Source organism: Haliotis rubra, unplaced genomic scaffold (assembly GCF_003918875.1).
Source record: "Haliotis rubra isolate DU_JTF1 unplaced genomic scaffold, ASM391887v1 Scf13, whole genome shotgun sequence".
NCBI classification, from domain to species: domain Eukaryota; kingdom Metazoa; phylum Mollusca; class Gastropoda; order Lepetellida; family Haliotidae; genus Haliotis; species Haliotis rubra.
Window position 1 is genome coordinate 1,070,626 of NW_025765225.1, and position 19,105 is coordinate 1,089,730.

Below are 19,105 nucleotides of genomic sequence, written 5' to 3' on the forward strand. Positions count from 1 at the left end.
GTTAGCACTCTTGGCAAGAATTAGAATTTTTTTATAGCAAAAATCATGTGTAATCCCGGGCTTTTTGAATAACGGTAGCTACGCCCCTGTAAGCAAATTTTCATGAACAGACACAAACCAAAAACAAAACATTGTTGAATACCATCTCCTAGATGCATTTGGAAGGTATTAGTTGTTAAGTTTTCCATATTGAATTAGTCTGCAATTATTAATTTATATTTCAAAGTTACTTTCCTCCGTAACATAAAAAGAAAAGAGATGTGCTGTTCCGTGGAGAATGGTGTATACGATAACAATGATGATAACCTTGTCATCGGATCAATGTAGACATCACGATTATGAACATCAATGTTTCAACACTTCGCCATAATGTTTAAGACAAGTAGTGATGGCGTTCCCGGAAGAGTTAGCCCCCTTTGTCAGTCCCCGAAACGACACAGTGACACTTCAACAATAGACATGTCTGTAGCTGCGACATTCTGTACTAACAAACTGGATTGCAAGGTTGACTGTAAATGCTAATCAATACCTAGTCCCATGATACGACATTAATGTCTTAGGATTCGCCCTGATTACGTTTCGAAGCTTATTTGTCAGCACCTTGTCCCTTTTCGTCACTTCTGGCTTTCACAGGCATCCTCCCCATATGCTGAATTTAACTGACAAAATAGTTAAAGCGGCGCTACACTGGAACCACTCACTCACACTCCCATCCACTGACTCACTCAATCACTCACTAACTCGTTAATTTTTGTGCCTCAAAATATGAAGTGCAAACTATTCCCTGATACAGATCATAAAACATACACGTTGTATTGTTATGATTCTTCATTAGCCTACATGACTCCAGTCTCAAAGGTATGTGCTATTCATATAGATGTACTGGAAGAATCTACCTACATGTGCGCAGGAGATCTCAGACAGGTAAAATCATTTATGGCAGGCCACGAAAGAGAAAACGTATGTGCACAGGAGATATCAGACAGGTAAAACCATTTAACGGAAAGCCATTAACGCGACACTTGTACCTTATGTGCACAGGACATCTCAGACAGGTAAAACCCTATAATGGCAAGCCATAACAGAGAAACCTTATGTGCACAGGAGATCTTAGACAGGAAAAATCCTATAAAATCTTTAATTTCATCCGACACTTACAAGCAAGTATGCAAAACGAAGGCACGTAACTTTTCATTGTATCCTCAAAACGTTTCATGTTCATCCATGTTGTTGATGTTCCGTTAATTGGTGCGTAACTGCTGACATAATTGACTCGTGTGTATATATTACAGAGAAGAGGAAGACATATTTTATTAAACTGTCACTTACTGTATTGAATAAAAGTACAACATGTTCAAAACAGCTCTTATTTTATACTGATTTGCACAGCAGGTTCCATATCTGATATATATATTGGTGATGAGGTTACCATCATGCATGTGGTGTAAGGAATAATACAGAATAACTATTTCTGGGATGTTGGTCTTAAGAGATTTTGAGAAGGTTTCTGTTTCGTTTGCGTGGTGTTTAGTGGCAATACTTAATCTTTCCTTGGATTTCATGAGGACATCAGAAATAATTCAATATTCTGTATTATGATGTTAAATTTTGTTTGGTTATCTATAGCACTTCGTCTCCTCGGTTGAAGACAAGGTGATCCTCTGATCCTTACCTTTTTATATTGTTTCTTTGAATTCAGACTGCATTCCAGGAATGTGAATATAGAAGGGCTGACATATTGAATGCATCAGGCTTACAAATAGGCCCGAGTAAGAGAGATATTGCTTGGAGGAATATTTTAGTTAGGTATTTACCCAATTTAAAAATAAAATAAAATAAGGTGGAATCCAGAATATTAAAAGGAACTAATAGTTATTTATTCTACAGATTTAAGCGTTAATGGCTCAGCAGTATTTTAAAAATAAACCTTTTGAAATTCAATTTATAAGAAACAGGAGAATAAAAAAAATCACTATTCCTTTTGGTCGAATTACCATTGTTATAAAATGGTATGCTCATTTCAAAATTGAATTATTTGTTGTTCAAATCCCTCGCCCTCCGGGATCCACTTGCACAAAGCGATCTTATCAATAAGAGGATCAGACTCCCATACTATAACATAGACTTAGGACGGTCGTAACGCTTAGGTCGCTTTGTGCAAGGGCGTCCTGGGTCATTTCCTGAAATAATGAATATGATGCCTTCAACTGCTTTGAAATGGAAAGCCACATAAGATCAAAAGAGCTCTTGTTTTCAAACTGTGAAGGAGGGGGACATCTTATGACTGATTTTTAAAAAACAGTCTGGTGACTACGTACAAAACTGAAATGGTTTAGTTCTCCACAGGATTATTTAAGCTAAGTCTTATATATTTTATAATCGGCTATCGGAATTTGAAACAATATACTTATTTTTGGAGTTTAAACGAGTTCAAGGTTATTGACAAGCACCGTAAGCCTAAATAATGTTGTGTCTACATATCCACAATTTGAACTTTGAACCTCCAGCTTATTGTACTTGGTTTGAACGCCAATATGCATGTATATACTGACGTGTTTGACCTGTAGAAGGTTCTGACTCCATTCTTTCGTATTATATGTAAATTTGACGACTATCTTAAATTGCAATAAGTTTTAACATTTTAGTCACAGCAGGTATATCATTGAAAGAAATATGAGTTACAACAAATGCCAACCAACAAGCATAACAAGTCGATGTTGTATTACTAACTAGCTAATGTAGATGTATCTACTAATTAAGTATGTACATTGTTCTTGCTTAATTTATGTTTTTATATTGCTTTTTTAGTGTGTGTGTGTGTGTGTGTGTGTACACACGCTATGAACGCACGCACGCACGCACACGCACACACACACACACACACACACACACACACACACACACACGGTATCCTTCCTGTAATATCAGTCATACTTTATCAGTATTTTCTGAAATTGTTTGTAAATCCTTTCTTACATGGGACAGGCACTACCTTGGTGTACATATACATATGTATATAATATAACATCTAGATCAATATATATTGACACGGCGGTTACTACATATAAAATGTTAATAAACTCGTGTAGCACTGTGTACGCAATGTCGGCAGTAACCATGCACAGGTGTGTCGTTGATAATTGTGTATATCATTGGAGAATACATAGGATACGATTCACCTACGATATATACCCGTTGAATGAGATGTATATTGCCACATCACATTTCATGAATACCTAAATTATTTTCACATTTGAAATTCATATAAATGTATAGTTTGTTTGTTTATATATATAAACATACACAATAATCTGTTGCTACATCTAATGTAAAATTAATCAAAAGATCATTCTGAAAATACTCCTGAGAACATAAATTTAGTTTCCGCTATTTTGTCCTACATCTTCACAATTACAACCATATCGCCACTTTAAAGCACTGAAATATGAAAAAACCAACGTCCTCTCGAATGTTTTAATATTTTGTGTTCGTTTGTACACGTATGTTAAAACCTAAAATTGTTCTCTTAACTCATGATGGGTCAAATCCGTGATCATTTGTGTTTAAATTGCTGAATTATTCAAAACGTGTCATCCCTTGCTATAAAACAAAAACACGGACATGTCACAGCGTATGGTGAAATCATCAGCACGAGTCCTGCGGAGTCGTGACGTGCTCGATTCAACAGACGGTTCAAGAGTACGGTTTGACTTAGGTTAGCTGTCGTTAGGAGAACACTACTTGTCAATGTCAAGTGCGTCATCCATTGCGATGGCCTCCAACTCGGATACTGTGTCTGATAGTCACACGAATAGTTTATCAAATAGATCTGAAAGTCAGCCTGACAATGACTTTACTCACAATGAACTCAAAGGCTGGCTTTTGAAGAGGGGTCGGTTGTCCCGCAAATGGAAAAAACAGTGGTTCCAGCTTAAAAACTGTGACCTATATTATGGCAACACATCCGAGGTAAAGTTCGTTTTTGATTCGTTCTTGACTGTAATATGTTTCGCAATATTTACAGGAGACTTTAGGTGGTATGTCGACAGGAATCGGTGAGTCATGAGTGGTGAGACCAAGTTGTTGTTACGGAAGTTTGTAGAGGGTGAACGTTTTTGACAGTTTGACAGCAGAACGTAGCCAACCGTGAAGCTCTGTCAACGTTGTCATGGTTGTCCATGAATCGCTGCTGGTTGGTTCTCGCGTCTACCCTGTGATCGGGCCTATCATATATTTTCAATTGATCGTAATGGTCGTTACATGCCTAGATAAACTGTTACTTTGACTGGTTTGTAGTATTTAAAATCAATCATTGAAGATTGTAATAAAATTAATTGTCTGTTTTTCTTTATACATATATTGTATTTGATATCATAAGTGTTTGTTTTTCAACAGATGTGTTACTGTCAGACAACGCATCTCTTTAGAAAAACACAAGTTATGAAATGTAAACACATTAGAAAATGTTGAAATGATGTCTGTATATAGGATAGCTTGTATCAGGTTCACTGTATAAGTCAAACCTACAAACTTTACACTGTTATTTTGTCCCATGTAGATCTGAGTCAGAATTAGTCTTCAGCAACCAAAGCTTGTTGTAAGAATCAATTAACGAGAAAGGTGATCAGACTCGCTGACTACGTTAGTGCATGTCATCATATCTCCTTTGCGTAGATTGATGCTCATGATGTCAGTCATTGGATTGTCTGGTCCAGATTTGATTATAAACAGACTGCCAACATAAAGATGGAAAATTGCTGAATGCTGAGTTAAACAATAAACAAACATATGATGTTAGTTCTATGCAGTATTTGTTACTTTGTTTACATGTTATATTTTGTGTGCCCTGTTTAATCATGTGTAACACACCTCAGCAATTCAACAGTTTGTAAGTCTCAAGTCATTACTGTTGTTCCAGCAGGTGACTTTTCAGATCAAACCACCGAGACGTCATAATATGGTTGAAATATTACCGATGTGACGCTAAATATTAACTCACTCACTCAATCACCATTGACTTAGTTGGGGTGGAGGGACCTACAATATTTACTTTTAAGGGTCCTTACAGGTGATGCAAGGGACCTCTAAAATAATGAAATGGTGCTGTGTACTGAATGTTTTGATAAGTACTTCAGAGTATGGAATAAATCAGCAATCATGTGTAGAAAGGTCATGACTGATTGTTGACATGACAGATGCTTATTACAGCTGCTCTTGATCTGCTATAGGTGCATTGGCTTTTTTTGTGCATCAATATGGGAGTCTATTTTGTCTGCGTCCACTCCCTTTATTTGCGAATACTGGACGCACATATGTGCACCACAGAATACTTTGACACCACAATTCAAGTAGCCAGATATATATATATACAATTTGTATTTTGAAAGAATAAAAGGATACAGACCTTGGTTCATTTTGTAGGATGACTGACAGATTGATATCAAAGGTGTTGTAAGGAAGTTTGTCATAATTGATAATGACAATCAGACAGATGAATGTTATAGTGAAAATTGATAATCTCTATAAAATGTCTTTGAAAATTTGTTATTGATGAAACAAATGAAAACACCAGACAAAAAGATTAAGAAATTGTTAGTTACCATTATCATTACTCTCCTAAGTTGATATAAAAGATTATAGATACTTTAAAAGTGCCAGAATTGCAGGACAAGAAAATATATTCTTTGGAAGGGGCCTGCCAAGTAAAGGTTATACTTTCTTGAAACTATTTTTCTAGTGATAAAAAATGTACATGTCTGGCTTCAGGAGCAAACTAAAGATAACAGACTTTGGCTATAGAATATGAATTTTCTGATAAAAACATTACTAGACATGATAATTCACCATCTCAGTTCTAAGTCTTATTACAGTAGGCATTTTGTTATGTGCAGGGATTAAGATTACCAGATATATATCCTTCTATGTTGGGTTTGTCACATGTTGATGGTGCGAGATGAGCAGTTCTATACATATGTACATATTTCATTAATTTTACACAGAAGAATATTTCTAAGGAATAGTTGTTTAAGCTTAACCTAGTTCGTACAGCATGTTGTATTATATTGTAACATTAAAAGGGTCCATTGGTCTTGCATGAAGTAAACATATGCCACAGATTTCAAGAAAATATGACTGAAATACATGACATTCACTTTCTTTATTCACTAATGTTGATGCACACCAGTTTGCTCTATTCCAATAAGCTATATTTATTTTGTTGTCTTGAGATAGAAACCATTTGTTTCATCTATCCCAACAATTCATAGTTTGTCTGGTCTTGAAAAATCATTAATTTCATCTATCCCAACAAGCTATAGTTTGTCTAGTCCTGAGAAACCATTAGTTTCATCTATCCCAACATCTATCCAACAACCCATAGTTTGTCTGGTCCTGAGAAACCATTAGTTTCATCTATCCCAACAGGCCATAGTTTGTCTGGTCCTGAGAAACCATTAGTTTCATCTATCCCAACAATCCATAGTTTGTCTGGTCCTGAGAAACCATTAGTTTCATCTATCCCAACAGGCCATAGTTTGTCTGGTCCTGAGAAACCATTAGTTTCATCTATCCCAACAGGCCATAGTTTGTCTGGTCCTGAGAAACCATTAGTTTCATCTATCCCAACAGGCCATAGTTTGTCTGGTCCTGAGAAACCATTAGTTTCATCTATCCCAACAGGCCATAGTTTGTCTGGTCCTGAGAAACCATTAGTTTTATCTATCCCAACAGGCCATAGTTTGTCTGGTCCTGAGAAACCATTAGTTTTATCTATCCCAACAGGCCATAGTTTGTCTGGGTCCTGAGGAACCAATGGTTTGCATTATCCCTCCAACCCATGTTTTTTTTCTTTCCTGGGGATCCTCTGGTTTGATCTACCCTAACAATGCTTGGTTTGTCTGGCCCTGAAGATCCACAAGTTTGATCCATCCCAACAGAAACATTCAAGATTACACTGTAAAAGCCACTTGTCTTAAGAAATGTCACAGTACAACTTCAAACACCACTTACTGACCCACAATCATATTATATCATGTTAAATATTATGTGCTTTGCTTTTTTTCAGGAGTCCAGTTTGAAAAAGAAAATTCCTTTAACCAATGCTGACTTATCAGAAGCAAATGTGGATAAAAAACAATATGCTTTTCGCATTAAGAGCAAGGAAAATGGACGTACATATTACATGCAAGCAGAAAATGAAAGTGAACAAAACGATTGGATGCAGGCGATATGCTTTGCGAAAGCTGCCGGTAGCCATGGATCGAACTCACAAGCATGTGTAATACAGTGACAGTCCTGTACAGCTGATAAATGTTGAAACACTGGGATCAAGTTGGATGGGGACAATTCTTATGAAAATGGCATAAAATGTTGCAAAAAAACATTTCAAAATGTCATTTATGGTTGTCACCCAAGTATTCACTGCCCATGGAGTAGGTGGACACTGTCAAGAGTTGAAGTGAAGAAGGAGGTGGTGCTTGTGGGATGAAGTAAGACTATGGTATATTCACCACAAGGCCTAGATTCTCAATGGAAATAAAAGAGGCTAAATGTTATTCCTCCTTCATGTCATATCTGTTGTCCTGAGACTCATGGATGTGTGGTTCATTTTGAAAAAAACACAAATTGGTCATCACTCCCTTTTTGTTAAAATTAATCTGATTCCATAATACTTTCAAGTTAGTGTTTCAAGAAAATACATTTGTAAAACAGAATTATTCATGTGCAAGTTGTTTTTCAGTTCTACATAAAACAGGAATATCGCCTAAATGAATCACCATATTTGTATATCATTGATTTCAATATTTATGATTTGGAATTTGATTAACAAAATGTCTGTTTGTCATGTTTGTTAAGATAATGATGTTTTGCATCCAATTGTTCATGATAAAAAACAGACACAAATTTAAGTCTATATTTCACTACAGATCACAAAAGGACACACCTATTACAGATGACATTCTTATATTTGTTGTCTATATTCATTTGATTTGATTATATCAATGAGAGAGAGAATTAGAACTTGATAAAGACTATCAATATGATTTTGTCAGTTGCAGCTAATGCAGATTTGTTACATTGTTGTTTAGATAATCAATATTTTGCAGTGGCTGCGGAAGAGTGTAGGGATTTTGTGCAATTAGATGATTAAGTATGGATTATGTTGTTTGACATTCAGTAACATGCTGGATGTCCTGTTACCTGCTTGTTGTGATTTTGTGATGACCTTATCTATACTGTTTACCTTTGCTGTAGTCTCTCTCCTGGTAAATATTTAGATATGTCAGATGATATTATGTGTCAGTCTCTCCAGTAGTCTCTGCTAACAACTGTCAACACCACTGAAATTATATTTGAAAAGGAGACAGGACTGGGCATGTCAACTCTGTTTTGGTGCATAGTGCATGTGAGAAAAACTATGATTTTTACAAAGATTATGATTTTCAACTGTAATGGTACCTTTCTTCTTTGTCAGTCATTGCTGTCCCAAGTATAGAATGACACGAAACGTGTAGGATTTGATTAACATCAAACTGGTTTCTAATTATACAGATGTAGATAAGGCCAGATCAATATCTTTTAGATTTTATTCTCACTGCTCAAGTAGATTTAGAAGTACTCAGTATTTTTGTATTACAAATATGCTGTATTTGAAGGTGAGGATGTCAATGATGAATTGTCAATGAACCAAGGAATGCCCTACATGGGTTTTTTTCTTAAACTTCATCCATAGTTTCAACTAGTACACACAGTTGGAAACTAAATACACACACTGTTGGAAACTAAATACACACACTGTTGGAAACTAAATACACACACTGTTGGAAACTAAATACACACACTGTTGGAAACTAAATACACACACTGTTGGAAACTAAGAGTGGCAGTGGTGTTCTTGAGTTTAGTTTTGAGTCTAGAAACCCTGTACCTCTAACTTAAAACATTAAGGATATGACAAAAAGGTCCCTTTTTCTATCTGGCTTCATTTCAAATACAGCATAGAATGTGGTTTGGTGTATAATCAGATAATGAAGATTTATCCCTGATTTAGTCTACCCGTGATGAGCTTGGCTTGGGAAATACAACTGAACTTTGTCTTTCCTGTGAATCTGTGTGTTCTACTCAGAAACTGTTTAAATGATCTTCATGGAACCTATCACATGTTAACCAGATGGTCTAGCAGAGGTTATGGGCATCAACAATCTTCGTATTTCATGAGATCATTTTACATAGGTTTGTCATACAGACTCTGAAACAAATATATCCAAGGAAACCCATGCAAGTCTACAATATGTGGCAAGGCTAGATTACCAGTTTCAGTTTTCTGAAAATGAAGAAAGCCATGCTCTCCTTTTCATTATATTTTATGATTTTAATTTATGAACCGTTTTTTTTCTGTGAAATATGTTCATTTTATAGACTGGATAGTAGTCTAATTTTACATTGGCAGACTCATTTCTACTGAAATTAGGGTTGTGCTGAAATTGTTGAGTAAGTGATTCTTAGCTTCATTTATTTTACAACTTGTAAGGTTGAGCCCAACTTCAAAAGCTTTAGAAGACATCTTTGTCAAATAACACACAACAACTTAGTGACCTCATGGTGTCTTTGATGTTTAAATTTTTTTCTTGTGAAAACTTTTCTATTGAAGCAAGATCAAATCAGTGTCTGAAGTTATGGGTAGGGGGTCCTTGAGGTTTGCACTATTTGTGTTTGAATTTAGTGGCCCCAATTTTGAGAAGGATTTTAGAAGGTCTTCTTTGATATTCATGCTTAATTTTGAACACTGTCCGAATATATTGGTTCTTGATTGAATTTCAATATTGAAAATGTATCCATGTTTCAATTCAACTTGATTTGAAAAACTTTGTTTTCAATAAATGTTTGCTGTATTTCTATTCACCCATAATGCATGTGAGACTATGCTATTGTTCATTACAGTATAATTACACGGACACAAGAATGACATGTGATATGAAGGATTTTTTATATGTTCAGATGCACAGATGTATTGCTTACATGTCAGTCTGTGTGGGCCAATTCTTCAGTTTACACCACCATCAAATAGTAGAATGAGTACAGACTAGCAAACTTACATTTTTTATGCTTTGTTATGAGAGTTTTCTGCTGAGTACTATATCAGATTCTTTGTATTATTGCTCTGTAGTAATACAGATTGTGTACATGTTGGAGTCACTGATGTTTCAATGTTGCAAAAATGTGATGAAAGGAAATGCATACTAGTAACCATAGTAACTGAAGTATGTGTTGGATGAGGGAAGTTGAATGTATTATGCCCAGGAAACATGTATACATGTATACTGCATTATAGCCAAGCAGGATCTGATATTCATCAGAGAATTCGAAGAATAGCACACAATGTATATGTATATTTATGTCAGCAACACACACTGAACCAGATCGGATTTTGAGATCGTTCTTTGCTGCATGTTTAACTTTTTATCATTTGAAGTTGTGTTTCTTTTGTTGTGGAAAGGAAATTGTTCCCCATTACATGGGCTGTTTGTAAAAATTCATTTTAGAGAGATGTAACTGGATATGATTTGTTTGGAATGAATGTGTCTTTTCCCTGCATATATTTTTCGATAGCCATCTATGCGTAATTAAAGTATTGTTTCGCAGGGTGTTTTGGGTGGAGGATCAGCACCTTGAAAGAAAAAGGGGTCTTCTAGTCATACATGTATGCTGCTCAAGTATTGGAATCCAGAGACTCATCAACCTTGGTTTTTAAAGGGATTTATCTTGACCTACTCAAAAGCTGATATTTGGCCCTAAGTCTGTAGTCAGAAGAAATTCTGAAATTTGTATTTCCCAGTTCATGTTGTTTTTTCAACTGATAACAATACCAGAAAAGCTAGGAAAAGGGTGTAGCACTTAGTTTTACACTATTACATTCAATGAAATGTTAAAATGGCTCCTTTACTGAGAAAATATGAATGTTAACACAAATCCCAATTTTGAAAAAACAACCTTTTTCTGCTTGCTGCCAAGGACACTTTGTTTTGAATCGTAGATAGATCCCTCTTTTAACATTAGTGTTGTTATAAGTATCCTTGACTGTCTTCTGTATTTTTTGAACACCTGTGACCATTAGATATTTTCATTTGCAGAAAACCAATGCAATGTTTTAACACTGCAATTGTTCTCTAAAGACCAGAAGAGTTCTGTTAAGAGTGCAGTTCTGTTGTTACAGAATATCTGCCAACTGTTAGAGATCTATAATGGTACTGTGACAGAGTATGGTGAGTGTATCATGGTACAAGGTTATCAGTACCATGCATGGATTTATGACAGATGTATCATTATCTCTGGCATTTAATAAGTTATCATTTTGTATTAAAAAGAGACAACAAAAATCAAATATTTCAGTTTGGTCAGTATCAGTGTCATGTCAGGTACTTTTGATCATACTAAGTATGATAAGTATCATTTGTTAACCTTATTTCCATTCAGTGGTAAAAATTAGACACTTTTACTGTATGGTGTTAACCTTGTCATTTGTGAAGGACCTCAGGTTTCTATTATCTTTAATCAAACATAACCAAGCTATTTTTAACATGCAAGTTTAAATACTATCAATATCTATTTGTATAAATGATTGCCAGTGACTAGAATAGTATCAACACAAATTACTGTTTTTGCTAATTGTTCTCTGTAAGCAATGTTTGATGAATGTTGTTTATTTATAGATTGTGCACATTTAAGCTACAGGAAGATATGGTACCTCACAAAATCTCATATAATTGCAAGCATAGTGCAGGACTTCCTTTTCTAGTTCAAGAAAACACAATACTTCAGCCATCACAAACTAATTATTAGTTTGTTGGAATACAGTCTATTTGTTTTTCCATGTTTGTTTTTGAATTCCATGATGAAGTTGCTGTATATTGTGTCCTCTTGTGACCAAAAAACTAAATGAAATCACAGTATGTAAAACAATATTGCTTTAGTTCAAAATATAGTTACAGAATCTAGGTGAACAAGAAGATAGTGTTTTGTAACATACTAGCAGGACAATGATTATTGTTTATGGACATTACAAATATTTGTACATGAATATGGCATATTTGTTTTGAAATTTGATTCCATTATTGCAGACAAGTTGGCCAGTCTCCGAATATATTCATTTCACAGAAACATCTCATGTAAAAAAATTCCTTAAACATTTTTCAAAGCTGTTTTGTATTCCTGAAAGGTGAAAGAGGTACATGCATTGAACAGTGTTTGTACTGTGAGTGAAATTGTTAAAAGGTTTGCTGATAACTGTTGAGAGCTATGAATAATTCACCCTGTAATCACCACTCTCCAATGGAGCCAAGTCACATGATGAGCTTTGTTGTATTTATTGAATGTTACTTTTCAAGTAGTTTGGTCACAAATAATATCAGTTTACATCCCAGAATTGCCCGGGTCATATTTGTTGGTTATCAGCTCCACTGAAAGTGGTAAAGGTCTAAAATCTGTGGGCCTTCCTGCCACATGAAGAGAACATGTGGTGATATGACTGACATGTTGTTCAAAACTGTAAAACAAAACTCACTGACTCACACACAATGAATATATGCAGCCTAGATTCAAACAAGGTACCGTATGACATTTCACCCTTAGATCAGTGTCCTCAGTGACTTGGATGGGGATTCCCCTCACCAGCTCCACTCCGTCCTCGCCATCGTCATGGCAGCCAATACTAGCAATCTCATCAACATCCCAGGGGAAGCGTTCCTGAGAGATAATGTTTATTTGATGAAGGAGGCAGCTTGAGGTGGGTCACATGTAAAAGAGAATAGCTGAGGTGACAGGACACTAAGCTGTCTGTTACTTTCTCCATGTACCTTGTCTTTTGTCTGTGGAATGTATCACCTGGGATGGCTGTGGTTCACATTTTATCACTTTACTGTTTTAGACATATCTTAAGACATGGCTGATATATTGGCATTAGGATGTAGTATTTAAGACTCACTCATATGTACAAAATACATAAAAGACAAATATGTTCATTAAGGAATTAGTTAAAGGGGTGATTAATTTTTTGGGATGAAAAAGAATGATGGAAAGTAAATACAAAATGCCAATATTTGAAAGAAAAGTAAGACTGGATTGCTATGGAAATTGTAGATATTTGAGGGGTAGTTTTACTTTATTGAGAATTCCATTTATATGGCAAAACACACATCTTGTGTTTCAGTTGCTCTAAGTTTCTTTAAAGTGCTAATGATAATGGCATTAATAAATTTCCCAAGCCTTGAGGGCACACTTAGAAATCACTTTATTTCATCAATGACCATGTGACAATTTTCATTATGCAAAGCCAGTGGCAAATTTACTTCCCACAAGTAGACTGGACAAATGTGATGTTTATGCTAGTATTAAAATGCTCAGTGAACTGAATTTCGACTCTCCTGTTTCCTCATTCTTAAAAACATATTCTGGCTGGCTCACGTTGATTCCAAAGGGCAGACTTAGACATCTTTTGTCATTGCCCTCAGGAAATACCACGTATTACCACATATCTACCGCAGGTGTTGGATAACATCAACCCAAACAGTTTTAGGTCAGTAGGGAGTGGTTTTGTTTTATAGCTATTGAATAATCTTAAACACAATGGCTTATTCATTACACTGATGAATTATGTTAGGGAGAAGGGGTTAAACAGGGATTGTGGTTTTTCAGGAGTCTTAACTGTGTCCATATAAAGTAACCTGTTTCTCTTTCCTAGCGTCTGTTGTTAGTGAAAGAAGATACTTGATTTGAACCCAATGATCAGACTCTTTATTGCAAATGGTTAGGATGTATCATATGTTATTAATGGATATACAATTCCAATTTGAATTGTGACTACTCAAGGCAAACATTTTGTTACCTCTAATACATTCATTATGTAAGCATATGCATGTTAATGGTGGTTAGTAGACCTAGTTGCCCTAGGTGACTCAGTTTGCTGTGCAGAGTTGCAGCCCTTTGGCATGCCAGTAACCTATGAATATAGGCTTGAATGCTGATTGGCCTTGATTATGTTTAAACGATGGTCAGCACCTTACCCATGCTCTTAAGTTTACCCGAAGTGGTAAAAGCCTGACACCTGACATCGGGCCCGAAACAAACTTAAGTTTTTACTCAAATTTAAAACTGAGTTTGACAATTTGAAACAGCTGAATTTTTAACTCAACTGCATTTTTAAATAAAAAGCTCAAACAACTTAAGTAATCTATCTACCAAACTCAAATTGTCTACTATGTTTGGGTTTGATATTGATTTCATTTCATTCTGGGAAGGGTCGGTGGAGTAGCCTAGTGGATAAAGCGTTGGCTCGTAACGCCAAAGACCCGGGTTTTAATCCCCACATGGGTACAATGTGTGAAGCCCATTTCTGGTGTCCTCCCGCACACGTACTCATTATACTCAAGCTGTCAGATCAGTCAGTTATAACACAAACCGTGTAATTGTATTCATCTTTATTTGTACCGGTACTATTCAGGTTTTTGTTGTTATGATCAACAACCATGATGTTATGTTTCCATTAAATAACATTCTAGTATTCTGTGACAGAAAATTTAAAATCACCTATGTCATAGTGAGGAAAGAGAGGACACAAGGAAAGTCAAATATGCTGAAAACAAGGATATAAATTTCACTAATAAATAAATCATCCGCAAGCTGGTTGTTATGGCAACTGTTGCAAAGAATGTTGTATTATTAATTAAGTTCCATGTCATGGAACACCACAGTAATGTCATTGTTCAGGGTAAGTCACAAGGAAAAAATATAGTTTGAAATTTGTTAGACTGCTAATAATATAATTATTAACAAAATTGTGATGTGTGATTGTATGGTACTTTATGATGTGTATTACCATAGCTCAGTTATTTGTGGGGTCAGTAATACATGATAACTGTTAGAACTGATTTACAAGAGCTGTATCTTATCAAACAAACTCACTTTGGCTGGAAAGGAGGTTTAGTATACTTCTAAAGGGAGGAAGATTATCTTATTTGTGAAACTTATGACTATACAGATTTGATGCTTGAATGAACATGCATGATGGTTGAACACATCACTTGTTATTTTATATTTTGAGTTAAATTTAAGAGGAAACATCCAAAATTATTTATCCTGGAAATATTTAAGACATAAGCTCGCCTAGAGAGTAATGCTATTACAATTGATGATAGTGCATGTTGAATTACTGGTAGATTACTTCAGTATGGATTTTTCGGTTACAGTTGAGCAATCACCAAAATATTAATATAGACAATTAAATGCACTCTCCATACACTTGGACAGAAGTGCTTTCATCGAAGTGCGGAAGATGTTTTGACACAAGAAGATAAGCCCAATGGAAGATTTATTACGTTTAGTTGTGTTTAGGTTAAGGTATATAATATATTTATGTGTGTGTACGGTGTTTCAAACACTGGTCTTTAATTCACAATAGTGTTATGTTATGTGATGTTTCAATACCCAGTTAGTGGTTGTTAACCATGATTATATCAGTGATATATGTACATCATAAATTGAGATAAAGTGATGCAAACTTCATTTGATTTGCAATTTTGTTATCATACTTCTTCAGTATATACGAGGAAGTGTAACAGAATTGTAACACATGTTAATTTCCTTTCAACTGATTTTCTATTGTGTCTAAAACAGAAGCCAAACTTCAAAAGAAAACGCAAACAAGTTATCATTTGTCATAACAAATAAGTTAAGAGTGTCTTGCTCAAGAGAAGAGAAAAATATATGAGCCTTACTGCAATTGCTCAGATATTTTTGTTGTAATTTCTGGTATTTTAAATGGTTGTATTATACACACCAAAGTGTGAAATTGGAGCAAAAACACTGACTTAAGTTCCCTTACAAGGTTTTTCTGTTATCTTTTCTTTCGATTGTTCCATTGAATATGTGACAGCTAGATTTTACTGGACATAAATCAACTCTGTGTGCACAGTTTATGTAAAAATGTTCCAATGGAAAATATTGATTCCAGTGATTGTTCACCATTACATTTTACTCAAAACTGTAGTTAGGTCTGTAAATATATTGGTGTGATGGTTTGAGCTTATGGCTTTATGTGATATGTCAGTGTAACAAGACACAAGATCATAATTCCTCAAGAGGACTCTGAGTTTTGTTTACTGATCTGCTGAATGTTGTAACTCTTAAAGATGTTATCTGGTCATTGTTCATCATTTTGATCTCATTTAAGGTACATTATGTTCTGCAGTCCCCAGCATTGTCAAAAAGGTAAAAAATGAGGATCTGTTGGTCACAAAGTCTGCTAAGTATGGATGGTAATAGGGTGGTTGACCTCTGGGAGCCTGAGCTATTCTCTTTTGTTTCACAAGAGGTTTTAGATCATGTTTATTATCCTTCCACATTCTGCTGAAAGTAGTTAACAGCATGTTTGTCTAGAGCGATTTACTTATTTAGTGAAGCAGTACTAAAAAATTGTCTTCACAAAAGCTTCACATCCAAGTCTTACTTTTATCTGTTTGCCCTCTGTTTCATTTGTTCACATTCATGATGTCAAGATGGACATATGGTAGACTTAATGTATGGGTAGGTACATTTCATAAGTATTCAGGATTTATGAGATCGCTTCACTTGATCACTTAATAATGTGGTGCTGGTGCTGACTGTGAATTGTCATTTCCAGGCATTGAAGAGAGTTACACTTTGTATCAACATTGAACATGGACGCTATAACTATTTCTTCACAAAATTACATGGAGCCAGAGGAAAATGGCTCCTACTTGAATTCAACTAAGCTTTGTGAGATGACTGAGAAGGTATGTGTGAGAAGTTTTGGTGTAATAACAGGCTATGTTATTTGTAAGGTTACAGTCTTATATATGTGAAACTTATCTTTGAATGTATGTTTCATCAAGCACTTTGGCCAACCTGCCATCTTTGAAATATTGAGTGACTCAGTCACTGAACAGTATTACATTAAATGAATGAGTGTTGTTATACAAAGTCAAATGATAGAATAATTTACCTCAAACCTAGTTCCAAAGAATGCAACCTGTTTATGTGGGAGCAGACTTGTTGCTGTTGTCAAAATACCAAAGCCTTAGGACAAAAATATCAGTAGTGTTGCATAAGGTAAAGCTCTCAGATCTCAGTGTTATAGTACAACTAATAACCTTTATATTGCTTTCTGTTTTTATGTTTAAAATGAAAAAATCAATGTTTATATTCAATTACTTTTGGCTGAATGGGTGGCCCAGTTGTGTGGGGAACTTCCCCTCAAATCACAGAGTTACTTCCCTTTGAAGTTCCAGGATATTTATTGTGGCTCTTCGTTTCTCAGCAGCAGAGTCTGGGTAGTTTTCTACTGAGTCAAATCAAGGATTTTGTAAAATGTATGTGCACACACCATACCTAACTCACCATTGTGACGTGTCTGAAAAATCAAGTGTATGGGCACCCCTTAAACTTCAGGATCCATGGTGATCAATGCTCCTCCATCACTGTCTACTTTCCTTTCTCATTTACACAGCTTGCTGCAATGTACCGGAATTACTGTCCAAAGCAGCAATAAACCTAGCTCACTCATTCCTTCAAACTAACCATATCTGTAGGATGTTTGGAATTGTAGATAGCCAAGGAATTTGTATGTTTGTTATGTAAAAAATGTAAATATCATTACATGTATATATCATAACTAACTCTGATTATATAGGTTGTTAAAATAAGCATCAAAAGCTGTCATTTTTTCTTCTTCCTTTTTTTTTTTTTTTTTTTTTAATGTTTCAGTGTTTGAAGTTTATCAGAATATCAACTAAGTTTAAGAACATTCACGATAGAAACTGCCCAAGAATAGTTAACTGTAAACAAATTGAAAACCGTTCTGAATTGTGTTATTCACAAGATCAATAGCCATCATTCCAGCGTTTTCTACCACAAGTAGGTCTGGGATGGCAGTATTGTGTTTATGATTGTTCTGTCTCCAGGGATTCAGTTTTGTCTGCCCAGTACAGGTATGTTGGACAGACCAGGGATACACTGTTACGTAGGTTTCTGCTGATAAATGTAGAATGGCCATTTTGAACAAATGCAGAATGATGGCACAAAAGGTGAATGAAAGATTGGGATTTCAGCAGAGGAGACTTGTTTGTGGATGCTTACATGCTAAGTAGAAAGAAAATGGAGAAAATTGATTTTTGAATTGCTTAAAGATCAATGAGTAATGTAAGGTCTTTTATGGTTCTTGAAGGTTGCTTTGGTTGAACTTGGAAGGGTCATGGAGTGTTGCAGCACCTCAGGGAATTGGTGAAAATCATTTAGGAATGAGGTTTTTATGTGCTGCATAGATCTTTCTGGAATTGAAAACAGTGAGAGGTTCAAAGGGAAAGAATAAATGTTGTAGCAACTGGTTTTCATTTTTCATCAAATATTTACATGTTAAAATTGATTCTGTGTTGAAAGAAACTATTGATATGTGTACAATATCAAATTGTTATTGTTGGACTGTCAAGCCCAGGCTAAATATTTCAAAAGTTTAAAATTATTCATGCTGTTTTTGTTCTGTTTTATTAAATGTACATTTTGGTGGGTCTTTTAAAAGTTTTTTATTTTTTTATTGAGAATATTAACCTCATATTGGGGAAACATAGACAAAAATGTTCTTAACTGAATTAAATGAGCTGTTTTGATAGGTCGCTCAAATCTTATACCAGGATGGGTGACTGTACTGTACCTGGAACATAATCACTAACATTCATACATCCTGCAGTTGTGTTGACAATCTTGATTGAAATCAGAATCTGCTGTAGCTTGTATTCACTGCTGATGTTATCATTGTTTCTCCCATTGCTAAATACATGTCAGAAACTTTCCTTATATTTGTTCAGCCTAGGACAGTGATCTTGATCTTATAATGTCCTAGTGGGCCAAATGACCTAAGTTCAAGATATTTTTTCAGCCACTTTATTTTTGTTTTAAAATCAGAGGCATAGATAATTAATTTTTTTCATATTTATGTGTACATTTTGTTTCCCTGCCTTTTGAGACTCAACCAATGATTTGACCTTGTGTGTTTAAGTAATGTTTTAGTGTGTGTTTGTGTTTGAATTTGCTTTTACTT

General features: G+C 35.1%; 1 protein-coding gene across 1 annotated transcript; it reads left to right on the forward strand.

The window, feature by feature from the left end:
- Positions 1-3,764: 3,764 nt before the first annotated feature.
- On the forward strand, positions 3,765-18,166 carry LOC124267091 (cytohesin-2-like). The gene is made up of 2 exons (XM_046701929.1): positions 3,765-3,969; positions 7,064-18,166. Exons 1-2 carry the CDS (start codon positions 3,772-3,774, stop codon positions 7,286-7,288), a joined length of 423 nt encoding a protein of 140 aa, XP_046557885.1. The 5' UTR covers positions 3,765-3,771; the 3' UTR covers positions 7,289-18,166.
- The last annotated feature ends 939 nt before the right edge of the window (positions 18,167-19,105 follow it).